The sequence below is a fragment of the Mirounga leonina genome, unplaced genomic scaffold (genome assembly GCF_011800145.1).
Source record: "Mirounga leonina isolate KUSES-001 unplaced genomic scaffold, KU_Mleo_1.0 Mir_418, whole genome shotgun sequence".
NCBI lineage: Eukaryota > Metazoa > Chordata > Mammalia > Carnivora > Phocidae > Mirounga > Mirounga leonina.
Genome location: NW_023270739.1, coordinates 7,349,857 through 7,370,485, shown reverse-complemented (window position 1 = coordinate 7,370,485; position 20,629 = coordinate 7,349,857). Strand labels below are relative to the sequence as shown.

The 20,629-nt window shown below is 60.7% G+C and overlaps 1 protein-coding gene across 3 annotated transcripts; it reads left to right on the top strand.

Moving 5' to 3' along the window:
• The first annotated feature begins 1,006 nt into the window (after positions 1-1,006).
• On the top strand, positions 1,007-20,114 carry GGA1 (golgi associated, gamma adaptin ear containing, ARF binding protein 1). Of its 3 annotated transcripts, none has more exons than XM_034987556.1 (17): positions 1,007-1,416; positions 5,170-5,254; positions 6,625-6,700; positions 7,616-7,714; positions 8,739-8,862; positions 9,286-9,386; positions 10,044-10,124; positions 11,161-11,301; positions 11,385-11,466; positions 12,587-12,694; positions 13,381-13,533; positions 16,324-16,388; positions 16,837-17,003; positions 17,458-17,651; positions 18,492-18,661; positions 18,904-19,014; positions 19,105-20,114. In XM_034987556.1, exons 1-17 carry the CDS (start codon positions 1,374-1,376, stop codon positions 19,213-19,215), a joined length of 1,911 nt encoding a protein of 636 aa, XP_034843447.1. In that variant the 5' UTR covers positions 1,007-1,373; the 3' UTR covers positions 19,216-20,114. The 3 variants fall into 3 exon arrangements, with proteins under 3 accessions (XP_034843447.1, XP_034843448.1, XP_034843449.1); XM_034987557.1 differs by having other exon boundaries at positions 1,008-1,200; XM_034987558.1 differs by lacking the exon at positions 1,007-1,416 and adding an exon at positions 1,861-2,026.
• Positions 20,115-20,629: the final 515 nt, after the last annotated feature.

Genomic DNA, 20,629 nt, shown 5'->3' with positions numbered 1-20,629 from the left:
GATAGACTGCAACGGACCCAGGTGAGCCGGGGACAGACTCCCCTTGGGCGTGACGTCACCTGGCGATCGGGGGCCCGCCGGTGGGAAAGCCGGAGGAGGGAGACCTTTGGTGGAGGGAGAAACAGCAGGAGAAAAGACACCTTGGCTAGGAAGTCTATCCATTCTGCCCTCCCCGATTTCAGACTAGCCCCCACCAGTACCGTCTCCCCATTGCCGCCTGGACCGCTCTAAAACAAAAGCCTGACTTTGTCGCCACCCATGAAACTCTTAATTAACGACACCATCATAGCTTACAGAAAAGAAGCTAAACACAGACCCGCATGATCTTGCCCTGGCCTAATTCCAGGCCAACATCCTCTTGGGCCCTATTGATATGCTTTCAATTTTCTAAATGCATCATACTCTTTCTACCCTGTGAGCCCTGAAACGTTTGGTTCCCTCCACCTGAAATATCTTTTCGCACCAGGCTTACCCGGGAGAAATCCGTCTGTCTTTCAGCTAAATGTCACCTCTGTGAAACCTCCCCTGACAAGAGCCCCTCCCTCATCCCCCTTACCCCTCAACTCCAGTTTGGAGTCGGGGCATCCTCCTGAGTTGCCACTACCCCCATAGGCTTCCCCTACCACATTGTAATAAACATCCGTCCTTGCCTTTCTCCTCCAGTTCTCCTCCAGCGCCCATCACAGAGCAAAGCAAACGCAGAGTTTATTAAAAGATCGCAGAACGAACGCAGAGAAAGCACAGTTTAGGCTCTGCCCCTTGTGTGACCTCAGACAAACTATCTGGCTCATGGGTTTGTTGTGGGGAGTGAATGCATTCATGCATAAAAAGTGCTTAGAACAACTGAACGCTGTAAGCCCTCAACAAACTTTGACTTGTCATTTTCGCCGCGGCCAACGTCCGTCATTGCCCTTTTAAGGGACCCTCCCACTTTCTCATCTAAGCGGAAGTACCGCCTCAGGGTTCAGGAAATGACCTCACAGCCCCTCAGAAACATGGCTGCGGAGCGTTCTTCCGGAAGCGGTCACGGGCATCTTCGTGACGCACGAGTTACAGCGTCCCGTGGGGTTTCCATGGTGCAGCTCCCGGCCCCCAGTCCCTCCGCTTCCTCTCCTGCCTGAACGCCGTGGACAAGAAGGCAGGCGCCGGGTCCCGCCCGCGACGGAGACACCACCTGGTGGGGAAGAGTTGGGAGAGCAGGTGACGCTCTAGGCGAGCTCGTTCTCGTCTCTATGGTGCCGAGCGCTCCTTTGCGCCTCTCCCGCGCGTCGGGGCGGACGTTGCCCCTTTAAACGGCGGAGGGCGGTGCCGAGGAGGTCCCGCGAGAGCAGAGGGGGGCGGGGGGCGGTGCCGAGGCTGGGGGCCCGTGGCGGATGGAGCCCGCGATGGAGCCGGAGACTCTGGAGGCGCGAATCAGTGAGTGTCCGGGAGGGGCGCGGGCCGGACCGGAACCGGAACCGGGGGCACGAGGCGGGCCCCTTCCCGGCGGGGGCGGGGTGCGCGGCGCCCCCTCCCCACGCTCCGCCTCCGGCCCAGGAGAGGCGGCGCCCCGAGCCGGTCCCTCCGACCCTGGGGTGAAGGAAGAGCCCACCAGCAGCGCGGACCCGCGGTGGCAGCGGGCACCGCCCGCCCATCCGATCCTTGGGGGAGGAGTGAGCTGCGCCCAGAACCCCCAGGACGGAGACAGTAGTCTCGAAGCCCCTGAGGCCCAGACTTCTCCACTGAGGAGCGGACCCCCCAAGTCATTCCCTTAGGCCCGGGAGGGGGCAAGCCGGCGGCCCTAGGGCTGCATCTCAGACCCCAGAGGGAGGGACCCTACTCTCCGTGGGCCCCAAATCCTCCACTCTCTGGCCCTGCATGGAGTGATTCCCTCCTATACGTTCCTTGAGCCTGCAGCTCCTCTCAGATTTGCTTGTTTTCTCGCCCAGGAAGGGAGGACTCACTGGCCCATCAGATCCTCCAAGCCACACAGTGAGAAACCCTCAAACCGTACCGGCTTGGGAGGGTCCCATCTGAGACTCCAGAAGTAATGTCAAGTTCTCTATCACTACCCTCAGCTCAGCCTCTCAGATTCTGTACCTCCACCCGAGACTCCTTTCCCAGCCCTTGGTGACCTTCCTCCAAAGGCCCCTGAACCCCTTTCTCTGTGTGTCCCCAGGCACCGGTTCCTACTGCTCAGGCTTCTGAGTCCCCACACCCTCCACCTGACCTCCCTATCCCATACTGCTGATGGGGAGATCCTTGACTCTCACAATCCCCACACTGGACTCTCCCTGGGCTAATGACAACTCCCTTCCAAGTCTCTTCTCCCCTTGGTCCACGTCGGTGCCAGGGCCTCAGGGAGCCCTTGGTCTACCTTCAGCTCAGCTCCTTGGCCCCTGGCACACCAGGGAGCTGTGCAGGGGGGTTTTCGGTCATGGCCAGCCCTTTTTGAGCCAGTCTTGAGCAGAATTGAACCCTGAGGTTGGTCCCAGAGCCACAGCATTTCCAGGCATGTTTCAGAGTCAGTCTAGCCAGTGGAGGGGAAGAGCATGGAAAGGAAGCACTAGGTGGCCATTGAGACTGTTCCAGAACGCCACAAGTGTCCAGGTCCCAGCAGCAGCTTGGGAGGATGGGCAGGGCCCTGGCTGACAGAGCTGACAAACTTCGGGACTTGAGCTGAAGGTGATACAAAACACTCACAGGTTTAGCAGTGGTGGGGATTTTCTGAGAGTCCAGAGCCTGATCTGAGAAACAGGAGTCAGGACACCTGGGTTTGGCAGTAAGCTGGACTCTAATAGACTGAGGCTACAGTTGTTTTCTCTTTTTCTTCCCCTTTGTGCCTTACTGAAATTATAAGCTCTTCCCTTGGCAGTGGTTTGGAGGTAAAGAGTAGTTTCTGGTAGGTAAATGCTGTTGTCACCACTGTGAAGTGACAGGGTAAAGTCATGCCCTATTGTGAAAGACTTCCCTCTTGCCTTCCCTGGGTGTTCTCCCTTGCTTCCTGCCAGGGAAAGTGCTCCCCCCAGGTAGAGGTAAGAGGCCTGGGGGTTGGGGGCCCAGGCCAGGGAGGTTAGTCAGCCCTCCTTGGAGCCAGTGGCTCTCACTCTGAGCCAGATGCAGGGGAGAAAGCTGATGTCTCGTGATGCCACTGCTTCTTCCTCACTGGCTTCTGACTCAGGAGCAGTTTCTAGAACTAGCTTCTCTGTCCTCACTCAGACTCATGTGTCTGATACTTGTAAGGGACTTCCCGTTTTAGAGTCCCCCAGCCAGATGTCATTGAGAGGGCAAGACCCAGCCCCATTCTATCTTTCTAACTCCAGACTGGTGTTCCTCAACCTCTGGCCACATTGAGGGACTAGAAGAGTAGATGGCCACACTTTGCCTTGGTTGGGGGGGATGGCAGCTATTCCTGGGTCCCTGGGCAGTCAGCAGGGGCTTCCTTTCCCTGAGGGACTAGAGAGCTCTGCAGGGCTCCTGGAACAGAGATTTGTACCCAGAGAGAAAATGCTTCATTCAGATCTCTGCTCAGCTGCACCTCCTCTGAGAGCTCTCCCAGAGAGAGTAGCAGCACCGCCTCCCCCCCCATCAGAACACTTTCTGTACGTTCTCCTTGCTTTAATTTTCTTTATGGCCCTTCACAACAGTATACAGTGTTCTGTTTGTTTATCTGAGTAGTCGGTGTTTCTCTTGCTGAGCTGTGAGCTCCGGGAGGGCAGAGATTTTGTCTTGTTCCCTCTGTGGCCCCAGCACTCAGAATATTTATTGGATAAATGTGAATGGAATAAATGGCTGCCAGGCATTGTGATCCCAGAGCTCTGGGCCTTCCACCACAGCATAGAACCCAAGTGGGCAGGCACCACGTGTTGGGTCCTTGCCTCCTCCTGTCCATAGATCCTTCTCTGTCCCACCTGCTGGGATATGTTCCCTCCACACCCCCTGCCCAGTGTCAGGCTTGGGCAGAACAGGCCAGAATAGAGTGAAACTTAGAGGGACTTCTGGGAAGGTGGTGAAAGTCCAGCTCTGGTTGTCGCCATGGCGCCGCCTTGTGTCAAGTGTTTTGTCATCTAAATCAGTCCACATTTCACTCCAGCTTTACAAATGGGGAAACAGAGGTTCAGGGAAGTTTCGTGAGCTACTTGATTATTTTTTAACCAGCGTTGGGTATCAGGGAGCTGACCATCGGGCCTGGTTTATCACCCCCTCCTGTAGACCTGTGCCCTTTCCTGGCCACTACCCATTCCTGGATTCAGACTCCCCCAGAACCTATGCCCACCTGCCCACAGCTGAGCCCTCCTTCATTCATTTGTTTGCCAAGGGGAAATCGGTGTGTGCCCAAGAGGCTGGGATGCAGTGCAACAGCAGGCTTGGGCCCTCTGATGAAGGTCAGAGCTGGGGCCACACAGGAGAGAGCTGATCTAGCAGTGCCACCCTGGGCAGGAGCCAGGGTTAGGGAAGACTTCGTGGAGGAGGTGATACCTGAGCCGCACTCCTCACTAAGGTCCTTCATGCTCTGCCCTGTGCTCAATGATCCACATCTCTCCTCCTCATTCACGGCCCTCATGCCATCCCCAGCCTGGTTAACTCCTGCTTGAGTATTGCCTCTTCCGGGCAGCCTCCCTGGCCCCAGGCCCAGCTGAGTCCCCTGCTCATGGCTCCTTCGCCTCCCTTTGTCACGTTGTATTGAGAACCTAGCTTCCCTTGGCCCACTTCCCAGCCACACGGCTCCTTAAGAGCAGAATTATGGCTTTTTTTTTTTTTTTCTTACCTCTGGATCTGAGTGTGTAAGAAACAAAAGAAACGGAGGTTTCTTTTGAAACGAGAACTGTGAGGACACTTTCAGAAGCAGAATCAGAGGAGGTACAGTCAGGCAGGCAGACAGGCTTGCAGCTGCGGAGATGGGAGCCCGAGGGAGTGGGGGAACAGCCCCTGAGCACCATCACTACAAGCAGGGCTATCCAGGGAGAGGCTGCAACGGAGACAGTGTCCAGGAGCTCATCTGTCCGTTGATGCAGCTGAAAGATCATCACTCAGGTCTTGAAGCTATCGGGGCAGGAAGTCAAGGGGAGTCTTTTTGTATGCTCAGTCCTACCCCTTACCCCCTACTGATCAACCCTGCTGCTAGAGTAGGGAGTGGGAGAGGCAGGGACCCCTTTCACCAGACCATGCTGGCCCTCTCTCCTCCTGCAGACAGAGCCACAAATCCCCTGAACAAGGAGCTGAATTGGGCCAGCATCAACGGCTTCTGCGAACAGCTCAACGAGGACTTTGAGGGGTAGGTGGTCTCCTCCTTTGCTCATGTACTCAACAGAATCCCCCATGCACCTGCCATGCCCACGCCAGACCCTGGCCTCGGGTGGAGACATGAGTGGGTTGAGACTCCGTTTTCATTCTCATTGTGCTCACAAACTAACGATGGCGCCACTACCATCACTCCTTCAGTATCTGCTCCCAGGAATCTGCATGTTTATAAAGTTCCCAGGAGCAGTGCGGAGCCCGCTCAGCCCATCAGTGGTCTCCAGACCAGGACGGTGCCGTCCTTCCCATGGGGGTTCGAGTGCTGACGCCGGGCTCAGGCCAGAGCTTTCAAAGCTGTGTCAGCAGAATACTAGGGGGTGCACTGTCTGTGTGTCACCCTGTAAACTCGGCCTCACTGAACCCATTTTACAGGTGAAGAAGCTGAGGCCCAGGGGACTCAGGGGTTCCCCACAAAGAAAATGGTAGTCCTGGGCTTCATTAAGCCCAGGCCCGCCTGAGCCCCAGCCAGTGCCTTGTTGGGACATGCTCCCCAGCCAGGAGGAGGCCAGCAGGCCCTTTGCTGAAAGAAGAGCGAGAACCACCTGCATTGGAATTAGTGCTTGTCAAAAATGCACATTTGGGGGGCCTAGGTGCAGGCAGGGACTAGAGTGGCAAGGAGCATGGGGTGGCTTTGCTAGCAGGCTCCCCAGGTGGTGCTCAGGTTTGGGGAGCACAGCCAGGGGGCTTCTGCAGGAGCTCTGCTTTGGGAGGCCGTGCATACAGTGTGATGTGCACAACCCGGAGTCTAGCTGCTGGGGTGCGAGTTCCGTCCCTCTGTCAGCTGAGTCAGCTGGGCAAACCTCCATTTCTTTTGTAAAGTGGGGGCCCCCCTGAAGGCTGGGCAGGAAAAGGCACATGAGGAGCCTCGTCCATTCTAAGCGCTCAGTCCATGTTCAGTGTCATGGTCACTGGTGACGGGTCTTTTATGATCTAGTAGACGGGCTCACCACCTCTACTGTGAAGCGGCTTTGCTTTCTCCCAGCAAAATGTCCTGGGCGCCCTCAAATTCCCAGGGAGCTCTGTCTGCCTGTCCTTCCTGGTCCATTGTCATGGTGTACTCCCAGACCAGGCCCTTGAAGGCTGTGGTCCCCTCTCCAGCTCACAGTTCTCGGCAAAGCTGGCTGAGGGGCTGAGCTCATGCCTTTTGAAGGTCCCCAGCTCTGAGTCCTTGCCTGGCCCTGCCCTGTCGGGCCTCTGGCCCCATCCGATCAGAAAAGGAGCTGGGCCTTTGCATCTGCCCCACTGAAGCAACCAAGGGCTGCGGTCCCAGCAGGGTGGTGTGGCAGTCCTCCCCTGGGGTGCCTCAGGCTCCAGCTGTTTGGGATCTGTGCCATTCTTCTCACCCAGGCCTCCACTTGCCACCCGGCTGTTGGCTCACAAGATCCAGTCACCACAGGAGTGGGAGGCGATCCAAGCCCTGACGGTGAGAAGTGGAGAGAGGGTGCTGTCTGTCCCCCGACCATGTGGATGGCACAAGATGGAGGTTTTTGGCGGGGGGGTCCCATCAGGCTCTTCTTTAGAGGCCAAAGGAGTGGGGCCTAGATCGTGAGTCTGGGCCAGCCCTGGGGGCCCATGGCCTCCTGCCCCAGCCCCTGCACAGTTAGGCCTCTTGTGGGGAGGAAGCCCCCTAGGACCATCTGGCCCAGGGGTTCCCTGCTGCAGCCACATGTCAGATCTCCAGGAGGCCGGGCACATACTGAATGAGGGCTCCACTGAACCCGAGCTCCTTCAGTATCTGCTCCCAGGAATCTGCATGTTTATAAAGTTCCCAGGAGCAGTGTGGAGCCCGCTCAGCCCATCAGTGGTCTCCAGACCCAGGACGGTGCCGTCCTTCCCATGGGGGTTCGAGTGCTGACACCGGGCTCAGGCCAGAGCTTTCAAAGCTGTGTCAGCAGAATACTAGGGGGTGCACTGTCTGTGCCCCCTAGGCACAGGCCACATAGCAACCCACTACAGAACAAGGCTGACCTCGGGTGGTAAACAGTTCTTCTTTTCATAGTTATGTATTTGTTTTGATGGGATGGGGTTTTCTCAAATACATGCCAGTCCTATGAGTTCACAGACGTATAGGATAAGGCAAGGTAGATGGTACCTGTTGAAGTTTTAAAAACCATCAAAGAAAAATCATAGGATTTTGTGGTGCTCAAAGGCGGCCAGGCTGGGGAGGGGCTCCCGGGGGTGGTGATCAGGCTCAGGGGACTCTGACCCTCAGAATCCTCTTGTCCTCAGGAGTCGTTCCCCCCACCCTCTGAATGCCCATCCCTGGGCTTCCAGGCCCTGGCCAAGGTGTGGTGGGAGGCTGTCTCCTCTGACCCCTCTCCCTGGGGTCCCCCCCCAGGTGCTGGAAACATGCATGAAGAGCTGCGGCAAAAGGTTCCATGACGAGGTGGGCAAATTCCGCTTTCTCAACGAGCTCATCAAGGTCGTGTCTCCCAAGGTGGGTGCTCCCAGCCCCAGCTCAGGCCTGCGCTGTCACTGGGGGGTTGGGGTAGGACGACCCCCTGTGGGAGGTGCCTGACCGCTGTCATCCCGAGAGCTCGCACTGGGGTTCCTGCGTCTACTGCTCAGCCCCCCGTTAGAAGTCTGACTGGCACAAACACAGAGCCTTTCTCACAGTCCTTAACAGCGGAGTCCGGGGCAGCGGGGGTCCGGGAGGGGGGCTTCCAGGCCACCCAGTGGCTGGCGGCTCTGCAGCTGCCCACGGACGGGGCTGCTCAGGCTTAGTGAGGAGTGACCACAGGGCATGCACCCAGCATGGCCGCCCTGGCTCTGCTCTCTCCCCGAGGACCTGGCTGCAGCGCCCCACCCGGGGCTCTAGTGGAGGGTCTCCCTGTCCCCACCTCACAAGAGTAGCCTCCTTGAGGCCTTGGATGCTGAGGCCCCAAATCTGAGTGGCGGAGCCTGCTGATGGGCGAAGCCCCAGCATTGGCCTGGGGGAGTCCCCCCATAGGGCATGCAGCTGTTTGAGGCCCCTTGGATGAGAGCCCACCCCTCCTTTGCTCATACCCCGCTCTCTTAACCAGAGCAGCTGAATTTTCCCCCCCGGCCCCCCATTCTCTTCCTGGGAGGCGGCTGGTGTGAGAGCCAGTTCCCTCGGCCTAGTTTGCTGCTAAGAGACTGTGAGTGGGACCCGGGCGAGCAGTGCCACGCCCACCCCTGCCCTGGCCAGCCCCAAGCCAGGAGGCTGCTCCTTCCCGAGGTTGCCGAGTTAAGCCATAGATGAGCCGGCCCTGAGCAGGCGCTGGGCTCCGCGCCTTCCCTGGGTCAGCTCTTCATCCTCGCCAGGATGCCGCTGCTGTCATCCCGCTTAACAGGTGGGGCAGCAGAGCCGGGACCAGACCGCTCGGCAGGCTGAGGTTTCCAGGGGAGTCCTGGGGAGGCAGCCAGCTTGGGGCAGGGGTTGGGGCTGCAGCGAGCGGGGCCGGACGATGGCAACGGCCTGCTCTCCCCTCGGTCTCAAGTACCTGGGCTCACGGACATCGGAGAAGGTGAAGAACAAGATCTTGGAGCTCCTCTACAGCTGGACGGTTGGCCTGCCCGAGGAGGTGAAAATTGCAGAGGCCTACCAGATGCTGAAGAAGCAGGGTGAGGCGCTAGAGGGTGGGGTGTGAGCAGCGCCTCCTCCCCCCGAGCTGGGGCTTCTAGCAGCTTCGGGGGCGGCTTCTGGCAGTGAGATCATGGGGCTGCCCTTTAACTTTTTAAGAACCTATAGCTAACGGGGCCTTTTTATGGCTCTGAAGCTAGGTTGGGTGGAAAGAAAGTGAGTTTGGGTCAAACTTCTCAGGGAGTGGCCCCCACAGAGTGACCTCAAAATATGGGTGCCTAAACTCCTCCACGCAATTCGACGTTGTAGTTCAGGAACCAGCCCTGGCCCACCAGAGTCAGAGCCAGCATGCTGGAGAAAGACTGTCCTCCACCCTCCATCCTACCCTCGCCTGCCCTCCCTTTCCCATCCCACCTCCTGGCCCTAGGCCCTGTTGACAGCCTTCCCACCACCGTCTGCTCCAGGGATTGTGAAGTCCGACCCCAAGCTTCCAGATGATGCTACCTTTCCTCTTCCTCCTCCACGACCCAAGAATGTGATCTTTGAAGACGAGGAGAAATCCAAGGTGAGGCTCCAGGGACGGGTAGGAGGGGGGTACATGAGGACCTTCAGGGCCCACTTGGTCTGAATTCCAGGCCCTGGCTGCCCTGCCCTGAAGCAGAGGCTCATGCGGGCACAAGTGGGTGACAGGAAAGTTTATCAAGCACTTCTGCGTGCTGAGCACTTCCCATCCAGAGCCCCTGCCTGTAGTAGACACGAGAGTATGTGTGTGTCCCTGGGATTCGTTTGAGGGCATTTCATAGGTTGAGCAGGAGTTTGCGTATTTTTGTCTTTGATCCTTCCGATGGTAATTGTATTAACTTTGTGTTAAAGAAGGAGATGTGCTCGTGGGCAAGAGATTAAACACTCTAGAGGAAGTAAGATAAAAAGTAAGTGTCTACCTAGTCCCGGCCCCAGAGGGAAAGCACTGTTGAGTTCCTGGTACATCCTTCCAGAACGATTCTCTGGCGATAGTAACAGAACATTTTGTACCGTGTATCAAAGACTTCTTTGGGGAGCATTCATGTGCCGTATTTCAGTGCCCCCCCCACCATTAGGTGTCGGTAGGTGCTCACCATTTCACGGACAGCTTAATAAGTACCCCACTTATTATTATCCAGTGCCAGGATATGACCCCAGACCCAGTACCGGTGTCAAGAGTCCTGCCCCTCTGTCCCTGCAGATGCTGGCCCGCTTGCTGAAGAGCTCCCACCCCGAGGACCTCCGAGCAGCCAACAAACTCATCAAGGAGATGGTGCAGGAGGTGACTGCCAAGCCCACGGCTCGGGGAGGAGGCAGAGAGGGGATTTGAGCTGGGCCACCCCAGGTGGGGGGGGGGGGTGTGTGCGCGTACGAGGAGCCCTGCAGTGGCCAAGTAAAGGGCTGTCACGGCCAAGAAAGAGCTGACTGACTGGGGGACCTTAGTGGGCAGAGCCAGGACCCATGTGGAGGGAAGACTTTCCCAGCAGCCGAGCTAACCTGCTGTAGTTGGACTTCTGTGAGGCTGACGACCTCTTCCACGAGAGGTAGAAATAAATGACGCCTCGCTATGTTTAGGGTACTTCTATAGATATGTTTATCATGAGAGAGAGAAGCATACGTGTTTAACTTCTAAGCAAGGATACGTATGCCTTGGGTGCACTGAAACTTTTTGTATCGGTGAGGGCAGGCCATCAGAGCTTACAGTCTCCTGGAGACCTGCAGGGCAGGAGTCCCAGATTGTCTTCCAAGGGCAAGCTCTGTGCCCTGACAGTGCAGAGGAAGGCCGGGTGGCCCCTCTCAAGGAGGGTGACTGTCAGATGGCACAGCACAAACCCACCTTCTGTCCCGTGAGGGAGGAACACGCATAGTAAGCACAGTGGGCGTGGGATGGGAGGGTCGCTGTCCTAGTTCTGGTTGTACTGGGTGACCACGAAGTCCCCCTTTCACTCTCAAGGCACCTCCTTTCAAGGGACAAACGCAAGGAGGGCAAGGGTCATGTAGAACCACAGGTGTAGGTCTGTGGCCCTCGTCCTCCAGAAGCACCTGGCCCAGCTTCCTGAGCCATCCTGGAGGTTGTGTGTGAGGGCCCCGCAGGTTCTGACAGGCTCGTGCAGAGGCCTGGGACCAGGGACCGTCAGCAGGAGAGGAAGTGAGCACGGGGTTGGCAGAGGGCTTTTTGAACTAGAATGCCCTGTCCTGGGCATGAGCCCCGTGTAGCAGGGTCACACCACACCCAGTGGAAACTCTAGAGTGCTGTGGACGGTGCCTGGCTCAGAGCAGGCGTGACCTGGGCTCCCCCGGGGCGGCCGCCTCCCTAGGACCAGAAGCGGATGGAGAAGATCTCAAAGCGGGTGAGTGCCATCGAGGAGGTGAACAACAACGTGAAGCTGCTGACGGAGATGGTGATGAGCCACAGCCAGGGCGGAGCCTCAGCCCGCAGCAGCGAGGACCTCATGAAGGTGTGCCGGCCTCCTCTGCCCAGCCCCCACCCTCTCCTGGCCCCTGCCAGCCTGACCCCTGTCCCCCACCCTACTGCCCCCAGGAGCTGTACCAGCGCTGTGAGCGGATGCGGCCGACGCTCTTCCGACTGGCCAGTGACACGGAGGACAATGATGAGGCCTTAGGTGAGCCCCTGGCCGTCAGTCCTGTCTCTCCGCCTCCTTCCCCCTCCCCCCTCCCCTCCCAGCCCTTGGTAAGCATCTGCAGTTGGCAGGAGCTGCCACCAGGGGGCCCCCTTCCCCAGCACCGACTTTGGGTTCGTGCATATCCAGGAGGAGGTAGAGAGCAGGGGCTGGTGTGGTTAGGAGATCCCAAGGGCCAAGTCCCTACTCGGGCATTTCATGTCCTGCCCCCGAGCTGAACAGGCTGAAGCGGAGAGAAGGGACTGGCCCAGGTCACCAAGCATAACAGTGGCAGAGCCAGGGTAGGCCAGGGGCTCTCTCCAGACACTGCCTCCCTGGTAAGGGCTAGAAACTAAGGACAAATCCCACAGGCCTGAGCAGCTCCAGAGCTGGGCCTTGTGACTCCTGCCAGGGCCATGTATCAGGTTCTTGTCCTATTCTCTGCCACCGTGTCAGCCAGTCTCCGGGGCAGCAGTCCGGCTACCATCTCAGCCTCTGACTCAGTGGAAGCTCATTGAGGGCCTCCCCCGTGCCAAGTACCTCGTCCCTGCCCAAGGGACTTGCTTCCCAGACCCCTCAGCCCTGGCCCCTGAGGGGATAACCTTGGTAAGGGCCTAGTTTGTGCCAGGCACTGTTCTAGTCCCTGGGGACATGATGTGCTTAAAATCGACCAAAGCCATATCCTCAGCAGAGCGTGCAGCCTAAGGAGAGGGGACAGACAAGAAACCAAGGCCGTGAGCAGTTAAGTTTCTCAGGTGGGCATCAGTGACACGGAGACTAGCAATCAGGGAGGGGACTAGGTGGTGCGGTGAGCGAAGGCCTTCTGAGGGGACTTAGGGTGAAGACCTGAAGGCAGGCAGGAAGGAAGCCACACAGAAATGCGGGGGGCATCCAGACAGCAGAGCCGGTGCGGAGGCCTGGAGGCCAGAACGTGCCACCGTGGTCAGGGCGGTGGGGACATGGGACAAGGGGAGGTGACAGAGGGCCCGAGTGAGTAGAGCAGTTGGGATGCCCCCGGCCCCACCCCCTCACACGAGGGTTGGGATGGACTCAGGGTGCTCCTCTCCCCGCCAGAGCCCCCCACCTTCCTTCAGCCTAGTCTCTCCCCTCCTGCCTGTTCCAGCCGAGATCCTGCAGGCCAACGACAACCTCACCCAGGTGATCAACCTGTACAAACAGCTGGTGAGGGGCGAGGAGGTCAATGGCGATGCTGCAGCTGGCTCCGTCCCTGGTGAGCAGGTGGCGCAGGGGGCCGGGCAGGGCCTAGCGGGCTGGAGCAGCACAGAGTCCGGGGTGGGGGCTATGACTGCCAGGGTCACCCTGCCCCTGTAAGACGGGGAAGGCCCCTAGGGAGACAGCTGCAGGGAAAGTGTGTGCCAGGGCTGCGGCTGGGGCGGAGGGGAGGGAGCCAGGGTTTGGCAAGGACGGGCAGAAGAAGGAAGGCCTTTCTTTCATTTACTAAATCTGGCACCTGTTGTGGGGGGCTGGATAGCACCCTCCGGGCTTAGTCTACTTATCACAAGGTGGGAGGGAGGGTTTGACATGCAAACGTTGCAGGCTCGGCTCCATCAGGGTGAAGGGACAGCCGAGGGGGCCCACGGAGGTTAGAATAGGCCCTGTTGCGGGGGGGGGGGCCACTACACAAGCAGCAGAGTTTAAGCAAGGCCTCGAAGGATGGGAGGCAGTTGGCCAAGTAGAGATGAGGAGGAAGTAGGTTCTGGACAGAAGGAATACCGTGGGCTAGACAGGGCCTAGTGGCAGATTTGGGAGGCTGAGGCAGTGTGGCCAAGGGTGGGGGGAAGGAAGCGAGGGCTGGGGGGGGGGACAGCTTGCTGCCCCCCACACCAGGCGCCTTGGCCTCCGAGAGCCTGACTGTCCTCCACCCAGGCAGTGCCCGACTCTCCTTTCCCCCTCCAGGGAGCACCTCGGCCCTGCTGGACCTCTCCGGCCTGGATCTCCCTCCTGCGGGCACCACCTACCCAGCCATGCCCACCTGCCCTGCTGACCCGGCCAGCCCCGAGCAGCCTAGCACCTCAGTTTCCCTGCTTGATGACGAGCTCATGTCTCTGGGTGAGGAGGGGGCAGGGCCCAGAGGAGGGCGGGGTGGCTGCAGGTGGGGGTGAGGCCTCCGGCTTCCTGTGAGTCTTCTGGAGGATGGGGTGGGTGTTAGGCCCATTTCACAGCTGAGGAGGCTGGGGCTCAGGGAGGTTCGTACAAGCTCTTACAGTCAATGGGTTGAGGCTGGCCAGCCTCTAAACCCACCTCTGGTAAGCCCACCACACCCGGGCTCCAGTGGCCTGAGGGAAACCGGCGGGACTTCCCTGCAGCAGGTTAGAGCCAAGAGTGGGGAGCAGGCCCTCAGCGGCCGCGGTTTCCCCACCCACTGAGGGGGAGAGAGGCAGCGGGGGGAGTCGAGGCCCCGCGGCGGCGGCGGCTCCAGGCACCCCGTGCCCCAGGCTGGTCCTGGACCACAGGCCGGGGGAGCCACGGGGAACCAGGTGCACGCCCGGGGAAGACACAGGGGCGCCCGGCCAGCCGGGCAGTTGTCAGGAGTCCAGCTTTCGGGCAGCAGATGGGGCGTCTGAGGGCTCAGAAGCGGGACACCATAGTGACAGTCTCTGTCTCAGTCCTCAAGTTGTTAAAGAGAAAGAGAGCTTGAGCTCTGTCGAAAGAATCTGGAAGGTTTTGTTGGGGAACTGACTTGGAAGGCAGGAGTTAGACTGTGTTCTCTTGAGCCAAATCTGAGGTAAAAAGCCAACCTGCCGGACCAGAAGAAGCATTCGGGTGCCGGGGTCCCGGGCAGGTGGCTTTCCTAACCACAGCTGCCACGCTGTCACATCACAGGCCGCCCTCCACCCACCACAGGAGTGGGTGCCACCAACGTCCCCGCTTTACAGATGCGGGGGCAAGGCTTAGGAAGGCGGGGTGACTTGCCCACGGTGGGGGCACGCAGGTTAGGACGAGGCATTCCGAGCCTGAGGCCTCTCTCCTAGCCTCTCTGCCACTCTGACTCAGCTCATCAGCCAGGAGAGGGACATGAGGACTTGGAATGGGGCGTGAGGGATGGGGGACAGTGGACCAGCAGCTGGCAGCCTACCTAAGAGGGTCTGACCACAGGGTGTCCGTGTGCCTGCTTCTGCTTCCCACCCACCTGCCCCCTTTCCATTCGGAGCTAGGGGCGCCTCAGGGCGAGGGAGCCCTGACCCTGTTCTACAGCGAGGGAAAGCATGGCCAGGGACAGAGCGCCCCCAGGCTCTTCTGGCCCCGCAGAGCCGGTCCCTGGCGGCAGTTGCCTGGCCGGGCAGTTGGTGTGTGTGGCCCCGGCCCCCGGCCCCGCCGCGAGTGGCGGGGGCAAAACCACCTCCTCATGAGAAGCAAGGTGTGCTTGGTACTTCCCGTCCCTGAGCTGCTGCAGGAGAGCCCTGAGCCTCCAGCTTCCGTTGGTTTCTACTCAAAGGCAAAGAAAATGTGGGAACAGGAACCAGAAGTGCCAGGGCAGCACCCGGCCAGCTTGGGGGATAGAGGAAGCCTCGGGACCACAGCGGGGGCTTGTCCTAAACGGTTCTTTGCGGCAGGAAGGGTGAAGGGTGGGGGCAGGGCCAGCAGCATGGACTTCCCGTCTGCGAGGAGGGTGTCCCGGCAGGGCTCAGGCACTTCCTCTGATGGGCTAATTTGTCACGGTCCCCTCACACAGACGCTGCTGTTGGCTCGGTTTTACAGATGAGGCGGAGGGAGGTTGTCACCAGCCCGAGGTCACACAGCCGAGTAGCAGGGCTGTGTTCAAACTCCAGCAATGAGGCCATGCTCCTTCCAGGCCCAGATGCTGCCCCTTGTGGGCCACGTGGCTTGGGGCAGGTTCCCTAACCCCTCTTGACATTCGTTTCCTTGGTCCTGAAAGAGGGATGACACCCCTACACCTGCCTTCCGTGGTTGTTTGAGGATTCAGTGAGCCCTGTGTCTGAGGAGCCTGGCACGTCGCGGCGGGGGGGGGGGGTGTAGGAAACCTTGGCAGCCACCCCCGTGTCGTCCCTGCTCTCAGGGCGGTGTGCCCAGGGGAGGAGACCCGGCAGTCTGAGCTGCCTGCATCTCGCCCTTGCCCATCAGAGCTTCAGGCTGCAGCTTACTCCTTCAGGATTTGCTAGAAACGGGATAACTTGTCTTCTCTAGGTAAACCCTGTGGTGAAGTTGGCCTCGAGGGCGCTTCAGGGAGGGCAGAGGTCAGACTGGTTGGTGACCTACTGCCTTCCACTCCTCGGCAGGCCAACAGGCAGAGCAATGCAGAGGGCCCCTGGCTCTCCTTGGCCCCAGCCAGCCCGCCGTATGGACACGGGCCAGGGCAGAGAGGGCCTTTAGAGTCCGCCCCAGCTCCCGCCAGCCACAGTGCACGTGGGGACACTGCAGCCCAGCCAGGGGCTGCTCGGAGGCTGGGGCACCACCTGCCCCCAGACGCTCAGAGGCCATTGTGGGGGGATGCAGAATGCCGCCCCCTGTCCGTGGATCCTCACCTGGTGTCTCCCACTCCTTCCTCCCTCCCCGCCACCCCTGGGCAGCCAGCTGCCAGCCGACTATGAAGACAGCAGTCCTGATGTCCAGTGGTTGAGGTGGCTTCAGAGTGGCAGGAAAGGAAGCTTGAGTGGGTGTGGGGAATGGGCCTCAGGATCTTTGGTTTCTGCTTCGGCTCTGCTGCCGGTTCCAAAAGTGGGTTTTCCCCTTTGAGCTAAGCCTCTTGGGGGGCCGCAGGGGGAGGGCAGGAGCCAGCGACCCCCAGACCAGCACACAGCTCCCCCCCCCCCCACCCCCAGCTCCCATGCTTCCGCTCAGGAATCTGGCTCCTTCACCTCTTGTCTCGCTTCCTCGCAGGCCTGAGTGACCCCACACCCCCTCCAGGCCCAAGCTTGGACGGTGCTGGATGGAACAGCTTCCAGGTAGGAGGGCCAGGAACCAGCCCGACCCCTCCCAGGGGTAGGGTGGCTGGGCCAGACAGCCTGCTGGGGGTAGTGAGGTGGGAGGACCATGCGGCTGCGGCCCTGGGCCTGAGGCACCTGTCCCCAGGTGGGGGAGGGCAGGCATTCTCTCCTCACCTCCACGCACTCTCCCTGTGTCTCCGCGTTGGGTTGGGATGGGGTTCCCCATTCTTTTTCTCTTGGGGTGACTTTAAGGTCCCTGGAATTTGATGGTTTCTCGAGTAGAACCCCAGACCAGGCCGGCCCACGAGGGGGGTGCGGGCCGGCAGGAATGTTGTCCCCTTCCGTGCTACTGCTTCCCCAGGTGTCACTTGCAAGGAGGGGAAGGGGCCTCAGGGCAGCGCACGGTGACTCCGCGCCTGCCCCAGCACAGCCCTGCCCATCTGCGTGCTTTGTGTATGCCCAACAGTCCTCTGATGGCGCAGAGCCCCCAGCCCCGCCTCGGGTCCCTGACACGGACAGCCAGGCCTCCGCGCAGACGTCCCTGCCAGCGAGCAGTGGTCTGGATGACCTGGACCTCCTGGGGAAGACCCTCCTGCAGCAGTCACTGCCCCCGGAGTCCCAACAAGTGCGGTGGTGAGGGCTCTGCCCGGGCTGACGTGGGGTGTCAGTCGCGCGCACCCCCACCCCCTCTCCCACCCGGCCCCATGGGCAGCAGCTTCTGGGCTCTCCCAGGCCCCACAGGGAGAGACCCGGGGCCCACGTGCTCCTGTGAGTGGCGGCTGCTAGAGGACCGCCACGGGCCAAACTCTGTGCTGGGCTGGAGGGAGGCAGCAGGGCCCGAGGCAGGTGCAGGGCCTGTCCCGTGGAGCACAGAGGTTATGAGAGAAAGGAGAGCTATGCCCTACAGGGCAGGGGTGGCGGGCGGGGGATCAAGAGCTCCCTGTGCCAAGGTGAGGAGACCAAGGCCGGAGAGACAGGGAGGCGTCTGAGCTGGCCATTAGGGACAGCCAGGAAGCCTGGCCTTTCCTGTGCCCCTGATCTCTCGGCCCCCAAAGATTCACCCCCCAATGCCACGTCCCCCAACAAGGGAGAAGCAGCAGCCGACCCCCCGGCTCACACTTCGGGACCTGCAGAATAAAAGTAATTGCAGCTCGCCCAGCTCCGGGGCCACTGGCCTCCTCCACGCTGCGTCCCCCGAGCCCCCCGGGCCTCTGCAGCAGCCCACGACGACTGAGCTCTCGCTGGCCAGCATCACTGTGCCCCTGGAGTCCATCAAACCCAGTGAGTGGGCCGGGGGTGCTGGCGGGTACGGGCTCGGCTGGGACCCCCTCGCAGTCCTGTTAGGAGCTCTGACCCGGGAGGGAGCTCTGAGGGGGGCCCTTGCCCTTCCTGGAACCCTGCTTTCTCATCTGTCCCAGAGTGAGGGCAGAAAGCTCCAGAGTCCAGGCTTCCGCAGGCAAGAGGACTTCTTATGCTGGCCACTGGGTGCACCCTCCCCAGAAAGGCAGGGCCAGGACAGAGAGGTTCGGGGTCTCTCCGAGATCGTGAAACCAAACCAGGATCAAGATGTAGGTCCAAGCCTGAGCTGCTCCTGCCCAGGAGCAACAGGGGGGGCCACTCCCAGCCAGGCCGTGAGCAGACCAACGAAGACAGGCAGGTCTTCTCGGCCTTGTCCATCTCATGACCTCACTGTGACTGAGGGCATCACCCCCAGTGTCCCCAAGAGGTGGGTAGTGGTGCCCCTCTCTTAGCAGCAGGGAGGACCCTGAACAGCAGAGTGACTGTGCCAGGGTCGCACGGTGAGAGCATGACCCCAGCTCACCCCTCGGCCTTCAGCATTCCAGCAAGGAGTACTGGGGGAGCCCCAGCTGTGACCCCGTCTGGGGTGGGTGTCCTGCCACCACCAACACAGTAGAAGTGTGCCTGCCCCGTCTGGGTGCCAGTCTGCACCCCGGCCGCCCTGCTGCCCAGGGTCGAGGCGAGGACCGGAGTTTGTGGACTCGTCCGCTCCTTCCAGCAGCGCAGCGAGTGCCTGATGGGAGCCGGTTTGGGGAGCGGGTTGGACGCACTTGGGCTCAGGCCTGGCACCACCTGTCGGCCTCTCCCCTCCCCCCCTGCCAGGCAGCATCTTGCCAGTGACGGTGTATGACCAGCATGGCTTCCGGGTCCTCTTCCACTTTGCCCGGGACCCGCTGCCAGGGCGCTCCGACGTGCTGGTGGTGGTGGTGTCCATGCTGAGCACCGCCCCCCAGCCCATTCGCAACATCGTTTTCCAGTCGGCTGTGCCCAAGGTGACGCGCACATGCCTCCCTCCTTTGGAGGCAGGGTAACTTGGGGCTGGAGGGGAACCAGCTGGCTGGGGGGGGTGGGGCAGGAGGCAGGGTCCCTCTGGGGATTAGGGGATAGAAAGGAGCCAAAGGACAGAGCCCCCGGGCCCCCCGGGGAGGAGCTGACAGGCGGACTGGGCCCGGTCCGTCAGAGGATGGGGCCAGGAAGCCAGGGCTAGCCGGCCTTCCCGCCCTACTGCCTGCAGGTCATGAAAGTGAAGCTGCAGCCGCCCTCAGGCACAGAGCTGCCGGCGTTTAACCCCATCGTCCACCCCTCAGCCATCACCCAGGTCCTGCTCCTCGCCAACCCCCAGAAGGTGAGGGGCCCGGCTGTGACAGCGTGCCACCGTGGGGTGGGGGCGGCCTGTTCTCTCCCTCTGACCTTGCCTTCACCGTGTCTGCCCCAGGAGAAGGTTCGGCTCCGCTACAAGCTCCTCTTCACCATGGGCGACCAGACCTACAACGAGATGGGGGATGTGGACCAGTTCCCCCCACCCGAGACCTGGGGGAGCCTCTAGAACAGGGAGGGGCTGGGCAGAGGAGGGGCAACAGGACTGGGCACCGTCTAGCCTGGGTGGGAGGCTGTGGTGGCCTAGGACACCCTGTGTTCCCATGGCGATATCCCCTGGGCCTGGTGCTTCTCCCCTCACCCCTGCGGCCCCCTCCTTCCTTGCCCCCTCCCCTGCGGAGCTGAACCCAGCGGGAGGCTGGACCTGGGTTTGCACTGCTGGGGACCTTCGCCACAGGGGGAGCCTGGAGCAGGGAACAGCTGCGTGGCCCTGGAAGGACTTGGGATCATGGGGGAGAAGCATGGCTGTCAGGCAGGGGCCAGGACCTCAGGCCCAGCCCTGACCCCAGCCTGGGGTGGGGTCATCCCCACCTGTCTCTTATGCCTTATGGGAAGGCCCAGCCATAACTCGGGGGGCCATGCTGGCGCAGGAACCAGCTCAGGCCTCCTCCATAGGAACCGGGTGACTGGTGGGGGGTGACGCCTGCACCCCCAGCTCTTTGCACTCTCTGGTGTGTGGTTTGACTCTGCTTTTCTTTCTCAGTGGCCCTGTGGTCACCATCTCAGGAGGCCCAGTTGGAGAGCCCCACCTGTCCCCCACTTCTCGTGGGGGTTTCACTCCACCCGCCTGCCCCCTTTGCTGTAAGGCCTCCTGAGGGGCTGTGGGGGCTGTGACTGCTGGCCCGGAGGTCATGGCAGACCTGGGTGCCCCGGCTGGGGGCTCCAGGGCTCCTGGCCAAGGGAGGTCCTGCATTGGAGTTCTCAGTGCGTCTCCTTCAGTCCCTGGCCTCTGCCGGGGCCTCCTGTGGGCGGCTCACCTCTGCCCATCCATCTTTCTGTGGGCCGAGTGGGGTCAGTGTGTGAGTGAGAGCAGGAGTATTTATGGAAATAAAACGTCCTTTTCCTGGACCAGCTGCCCTCTGGGCCCTTCTGAGGTGGAGGGAGATGCGGGTCCAGGAGCGAGAGGGCCCTGGGGCTGCCCTGCAGGCCTCTCTAGCTGGGTCTTAGGAGATCCAGCCGCGGTTCCCCTCCCCATCACCCCTGAGCCTTTCACCGGAAGAGGCCCTGCTTGGGGGCCTGTGGTGGTGCTGAGTCACCAGAGGGCCCAGGGCTGAGGCGGGCCCAGAGCCGTCCCAGCTGGAAGTGAGTGGCCACTCAGGCCTGCCGGGAGCCGCGGCTGCTGCAGACGCTGAGTGGGAGGCCCCCTGGTTGCTCACGACTTCCTCCTGCTGCTCTCAGCCCTCCAAAGACAACTGCGGGGCCGCGCTAGAGGGCCCTGCCTCGCCTTCTCTTCTCGCCTTTCCCCAGAGGCTGCTCCCAGGAAGCAGGGTGCTAATTGCAGCTGGTTTCTAGAGAGGCCCAGGGGTGCTGCACTGGGCCCTCTGCCAGTCCCAGCTGCGGCTCACTTAGCCCCTGGTGTTACC